General features: G+C 38.1%; 1 protein-coding gene across 1 annotated transcript in view; it reads right to left on the bottom strand.

Moving 5' to 3' along the window:
- Positions 1-7075, bottom strand: part of TOP1 (DNA topoisomerase I) — a 90530-nt gene that overhangs the window by 12547 nt on the left and 70908 nt on the right. The window contains exons 12-13 of the mRNA XM_072801023.1: positions 5570-5757; positions 5148-5292 (exon numbers count right to left, since the gene is read on the bottom strand). Coding sequence (XP_072657124.1) covers positions 5148-5292; positions 5570-5757 — 333 coding nt within the window. The remainder of the gene's footprint in view (positions 1-5147; positions 5293-5569; positions 5758-7075) is intronic.

Below are 7075 nucleotides of genomic sequence, written 5' to 3'. Positions count from 1 at the left end.
GATGGACCCCCTAGAATGTTTCCAATTTGAGACCTGCATTAATATAATGCTGCAATAAACATTCTTGTACAGATCTTTTTATGGACACAGGTTTTCAATTTATTTGGGGTAAAAATACCTAGAACTGGAATTAGTCACCTCATTGTGGTTTAAATCTGCATTCCATTGATAATTAGTGAGGTCAAGAACTCTTTCATGTGCTTATTTATTGGCCATTTCTCTCTCTTGTAAAGCATCCGTTTGAGTCTTGCTTTCTTTTATTATGGAGTTATAGAATTCTTTGTGTATTCTGAATACAAGTTTTCCATCAGATATACATGCTGCCAATATTCTCTCCCAGTAACATGTATTTAGTAACAGTATCCTATGTTGAACTCAAGTTTTTTTAAAAGATTGATTTATGATAGAAAGAGAGAGGCACAGAGACACAGGAGGAGGGAGAAGCAGACTCCATGCTGGGAGCCTGATGCAGGACTCGATCCCAGGACTCTAGGATCACACCCTGGGCCAAAGGCAGGTGCCAAACCGCTGAGCTACTCAGGGATCCCGAACTTAGGTTTTTAATTTTAATGAAGTCCACTGTCGATTGTTTTATCATTAGTGTTTATTTTGTGTCCTAGGGAACCTATAACCAAGGTCATGAAAGTGTTTTTACCATGTTATCATCTAGAAGTTTTAGCATTTTATTTTTTGTACTTTAGAATTTACAAAAGATGTCAGGCTCAGAATTTTTAAAAAATAAATGTGTCTTACTTTTGCTTTCTAATAAAACTCACCAAAATCAGAGCTTCCTAAGAATATAAAGTTTTATTAGGACATTTTCCTTCAATTCAGCCCTTTAACATCTAGATGGTTACATTTAAAAGGTTGTAGGTACATACATCTCTGAAACCTCACAGAATTATAAGCTCTAAAGACAGAAACGGCAAGAAATGGGGATTTCGCCCTAAGAATATTTTAATAGGATTGAATACAATGTAATGTAAACAATGGATTACAAAGTCTGTTGTACTTTACATTTAAAGAAAATATGAAAAATTTTGTTCATAAAGTTAAGACTGATTGAAGAACCTCACTTTTATCAAGGGCTACTTTACAGGTTATGAGACTAGATAATGTTTCCAACCTTGACAGTGGGTTGGACTTAGGAGTGAGTACCGTAACAAACAGTCCTTTTGTAACCTCTGGATCTATGGTTTACGTGGGATCAGAGAGCTTCACTAAAGCTACTGGTTCCCAAAGGCTAACTGCCATTTTCCTGCTATTTCAGAAAACATAATGATATATTCTTTACTGGAGAAAAGATAGATTATGAGGATGAAAATGAAATTTTCAGTGAAACAAAATGAGAATTTGCCAACTATAGATCCTCACTAAACATATAGTAATGGGTGTGTTTTAACAAGAAAAGTAAACCTAGAGGGAAGGTATTGAGTACAGAAATTAATCAAATATCTCATTGTGACAACTGCTGACTAAAGAGAGGATTAAGGGGGTGCCTGGATGGCTCAGTGGTTGAGTGTCTGCCTTTGGCTCAGGTCATGATCCTGGGGTCCTGAGATCGAGTCCCACGTCAGGTTCCCTGCAGGGAGCCTGCTTCTCCCTCTGCCTGTGTCTCTGCCTCTCTCTCTCTCTCATGAATAAATAAAATCTTTAAAAAAAGAGAAAGAGAGAGGATTAAGGATTTTATGGATGGATTCTTTTAAAATAAAAAGTAAAACTTTAAAGCAAAAGAGGTATGAGGTAGGAATGCCTAGGTGGCTCAGTTGGTTGAGCATCCAACTCTTGATTTCAGCTCAGGTCATGATCTCAGGGTCATGGGATTGAGCCCTCTGTCATGCTTTTCACTCAGTGAGGAGTCTGCTTGAAATCTTTTCTTTCTCCCTCTCCCTTTACCTCTCTAGCCCCACCAATCTCCCTCTTACTCTTATTTAAAAAAAAAAAAAAGTAGTTGTACTAGTAGTACAAGGTACAAGTAGTGGAAATAGTGAGTCCTTACTGTTCTGAGGGGAAACAGTCAAGTATCGGCAGAGAGCTGAAGAAATCAGATTTTTCTCTTAATAGTAAGTATGACTTCCTAAGCCCTTAGCCATCTGCCTGATTCTGGATCCCAACCCAGCTGAGTAGATTCTCTGTCCTGTGTGTAAGATTCTAGGCAGGGCCTACATGTCGGTGACTTCTATATTCACTACCATAACCATCATTCAGAAACCTGCACAAATTCCTACAGTATATGGGGGTTATATGGATATTGTCAGGAATAAATTAGTGGCTCCTAGCCCTGGAGGTCCTCCCCCTGGTCTGTCAACAACAAAGATCTCAAGCCTTGGAGGCTTTCCTACAATCTGCTTGAATGCCAGGTTTAAGAGATTGCAGTATACATGTATTTGGATCTGTTCACCTCTAGTCCACCCACACTGGCATCATCTTGTCCAAGCCGTCACCATCTGTTGCTTGGAGGACCTACAACAGCATCCTATTAGTATCCCTACTTCTAGTGTGTATCCAATCCAACCTCCACAGAATTTACCACTCAGAATGATCAGTTAGGTCATAGGTTTCTAAAACACGAATCTGGTTATTTCCCTTGTTAGAACCCAGTAACTTCCCACTGGATTTAGGATAATATAAACAACTTTAAGGAAGAGCCTGAAGATTTGGCCTGCAAACCCTCTAGCTTCCTCCTCATGCCCCTCTCTTGCTCACATTGTACCTCAACTGCACTGCCCTTCTTTCAGGCCTCAAGACCACCCAACACTTTCTCTCCTCAAGGATTTCAAAAGGCTATTTTCTGTGGAAGACCCATTCCCCTATCTTTTCCATGGATAAATCCCATTCAGTCTTGTCTTATTGTAAATGTCATTTCCTCAGAAAGCCTTCCCTGAACCTGAGGCCAAAATCAAATGCCCTGGTATACTCTCACATGGTACCCCTGCACTTTTTCTTTCCATCTTCTATTTATTTATTTTTAAAGATTTTATGTATATATTCATGAGAGACACGGAGAGAGAGAAACAGAGACATAGGCAGAGAGAGAAGCAGGCTCCATGCAGGGAGCCTGATGTGGGACTTGATCCCAGGACTCCAGGACATGCCCTGGGCTGAAGGCAGGCATTAAACCACTGAGCCATCCAGGGATCCCCATCTTCGCATCTTTTACAAGAATTTGTTTATTAGTGTGACTGCGTACAAAGCCTGTAAATCTTCTTGAACTTATGTTCAAGACCCTCCTCTGTTCAAAGCCCTTCAATAACTCTCCAGATGCAGAACTTGGACCAGTCTCTTTAGCAAGATGCTTAAGGCTGTCCACAAACTGGCAGTAGGATATCACAAGAAGGCACCAAAAGGCTAAAGATCTAAGTCACAGTTACTAACTATTGGACTGTGGGCAAGTTTCCTGGCTTCCCAGAGACCAAATTTATCTATAAAACAGTGGCATTCGTACATCTGCTATGGTTGCTAAGATAACTGAATGTCAACTTATGTGAAAAGTAACCTAATATCACTGATTTGTGTAAAATACACATAAAATTTATCATTAGTAACATTTTAGCACATTCACAATGCTATGTAAATTGCTAATTCTTTTTGTTACTCCCTTTTACATTTCTCCCATTCTGTTCATAGTAACACAACACTGTTTGGAATAACTCCCTTTTAAGACCAAACTATAATCTTATTAAATCTAATTTCCTTCATAAAGTTTCGGATCTTCTAAGCGCTGGAAATAACTGCTACATTTATCTAAAACACTTAATGCTTACCTTCTTCTAATACAATTGAATTCTTACCCAATTTGCCCACTTAGCCTAGAAGTTCTTTGAGAGCTAAGACCACTGTTTATCTACATTTATTTCTGAAGAATTAACATTTCTTTAGATGACTGGACTTCACATAAGGGTTTTGATTCTATACTTACTCTAAACTAGAAAAAGTGACATTTCTAACTGAATGGCAAAAAAATACAGAGATGGTCTTTTTCATATTAGAACAAAGAACTAAGTTAGAGGACATGTGGTTTAGTGTCGACAAGACAAGGCCTTCCAAGGTGTGGCCTCCATGTAATTTTTTTTTTTTTTTGTGGCCTCCATGTCTTAACAGATGTTTAATAACCTATAAACCAAGATTTAAAAAGTCTTTAGTCCCAGTGTCCTGCATTTTTAACAGACATAGTCTACAAAGAACTAATTCCTTGGCTGTTTTTTTTTTTTTTTTTTTTTTTTGGCTGTTTCCTTTTGAGCTCATTTCTCTTTAGGGTTGCTATGTACATTCCCATAGTATGTCTGAGGTAGGAAGTTCATAGGACTCTCCCAAGCAGGAATACCTAGCAGGCTAAAGAACTTGACTGCCCTTCCAAGACAGCTTTTCCCTTTCAATAAGAGCATTAACAAATAACACATAGGTATATAACAGTTTATGATGTGCTTTCGCATACATCATCCCATTCAGTCCTGGTATAAACTACCCAGAAGAAACCTTAGGAAGCTAGAAGCATTTAAGACTGTATTTTATAACTTTCTGGATTTAAAGCAATTACATTCCCTTCTTCAGAACCAAGAAAGTGTGGAAGAAAGCTGTAAAAGCCAATTTACATTTATTGCATTGTCTAAATTTTTTTTAAAAGATTAAAAAGAAGGAGAGAGTCCCAAGCCGACTCTGAGCTGAGCACAAAACTGGACTTGAGCCTTGATCCCAGGACCCCGAGACCACGGCCTGAGCCAAAACCAAGAGTTGGATGTTCAACTGACTGTGCCATCCAGGCACCACACATATATTTCTTTATCACATTTTAACACACATTTATTTATTTATCACATTCTAATCACTGGACAGTAAGCAACAGGGACTGTTATCAGTTTTGTTTACCAACACAATTCCTAATTAGCATCATGAATACACACTGTGCCAGGCACATCGTGGAATCTCAGTAAAAATTTGTGAATTAATAAATGAATCAGATTATAATGTGATGCAGAAAATGGCTACATCTTAGGAAGGTCACCAGATAATGCTAAGCATGAAAATACTTGCCTTATTATGTGGAGAGTTTGTAATTTGTCATAGTGATTCTAGAGACCAAAAATACTACACTTCAATAAAAAAGAGATCAGCCCCACTAAGTGGTGCAGCTCTTAGCTACTCCTTACCTTGATTCGTGAACTGGGGTTCAGCATGATATATTTAATAGAACCTTGGATGTTCTCTGTCCAGGAGACCAGCCAAGTAACCTTATTATCATGTCGGACCTCTTTCCATTTATGTCCCGTGGGAGGAGAAGGAACCTTGGCATCTCTGTGGAAATAACAAAGCAGGAGGGCAGTGGAATGAGAAGTGAGGGACATTTTCACCTTTCATGACCTAACGTGGATAAATCTTCTAAGTATGTATTTTCATGTTTCCTCCTCATTACCAGTCAGTAACTGAAAAATACTTGGAGATCTGTACATGGAAATACCATGTTGTTCCCAACGGTCTTATGTAGTGTGGGAAAACACCTCCAGCAACATACTCTCAAGAACAAAGGAAGCCCCGGACTTGATTTCTGGCCCAAACAATGAATTGTGCTCACTTGCTACAGTTGATGATGATATCCTCAGGCATGATCCGTCTCTTCAGCATGCCCATCTTGGGGTGGTTGCCACGGCCACGGAAAAGCCCAGGAGGTTCTATCTTGAAGTTGGCAATCCTCTCTCTGTGGTTATCCATAACACAGAAGCCATATTCTTTCAGTAATTTTTCATTCTCTTCTTTGATTTTCTGGAACACAGAAAGGAAGTATTCAAAATGGGCTCAAATTGCTGTTTTCCACTCATATTTTACCTCTTACTCGATAATAGTTCGAGGTATAGAAAAGTCTAAAAATCATTAAGGAATAAATGCAAATGCAGAAACCTGGCTGGCTCAATCAGAAGAGCATATACAACTCCTGATCCCAGGGTCATGAGTTTGAGCCCCACACTAGGTGCAGAGATAAATAAGTAAAACTTTAAAAAATAATAATTATAAATAATTTTTAAAGAGAAAGAAATACAAATAAGGATAACTTCTAAAAGTGTTTTTAAACTAAATATAATAAAATTCCCCAAAATATCTACCTTTGAGGACTGACCCCGACTACAGATCCAAAGTTGATTTTTTTTTTAATCTTCAAGAACTTATGTGTGAACATGTTACCTAGGTATTTTTAAAAGTAACTTTAAAAATTAACATTTTGTTGAGTAGTGTCAAAATGGTAGACAGGGAAGAATCTATGATAGGCCTCATAAAGAACATCTCCATGTTCTCTAATAGGTTCCAGGCACATTTAGTTAAACGTCATTTCAGATGGGCTTTCAAGCTTAAACATACCTGTCATAGATTCTTTCCTAGGTATATATAGGTACACATACATTATGTACTTTGTGATCCTTGATCCAAAAGTGTGGGAGTGGAACTTGGGAGCCTCCTTTACCCTCTGTTGACTCTATCTTCATATTATACTTAGAAATTCAACTTAACTAAGTCCTGTTGCCTTGTGGGTGAGAAGAGATTCAGAACCTGGCAGCAGGTGTCTTTGGCCAGGGCTCTGACAAGGTGATACTTCTGAAACCTCCTTAAGCTTTGGATCACTACTTGCAAGAACAAAGCTCAAAAGTGGTTTTTAAGTTTTAAAACACCGCTCAAAGAATAAACCAAGTTTCACTAATTTGGAACATTTAGAAGACTAAACTGAGACTGAAAAGTCTGATGCAATTATCATTTTTATAGTAAGTCATAATTTTTAAACTACAAGTCAAATAGGTACCATCAGACAATGAATTATATAATAAATACAGTGGCCTAAATCTTATAAACATACAAGTCCTTTAAAATACTGAAACTAAAGAGTTTCAAAATTCCTTAAAATCCTTAACTTCTGGACCTCCAATTAGGATGGATGGAAGGCAAGCAGGCAGGCAGGCAGACAAGACAAACTCTAGCCTGGACTTCTCTAGATTGGGGTTGGCAAATCTTTTCTAAACAGAAAATATTTTAGGCTTGCGGGCTATACAGTCTCTTTTGGAACTACTCAACCCTGCCACTGTCAAATGAAAGT

Source organism: Canis lupus, chromosome 26 (genome assembly GCF_048164855.1).
Source record: "Canis lupus baileyi chromosome 26, mCanLup2.hap1, whole genome shotgun sequence".
Taxonomy (NCBI): Eukaryota; Metazoa; Chordata; class Mammalia; order Carnivora; family Canidae; genus Canis; species Canis lupus.
The sequence above is the reverse complement of the archived record's forward strand: the minus strand, read 5'-3'. Positions and strand labels throughout refer to the sequence as shown.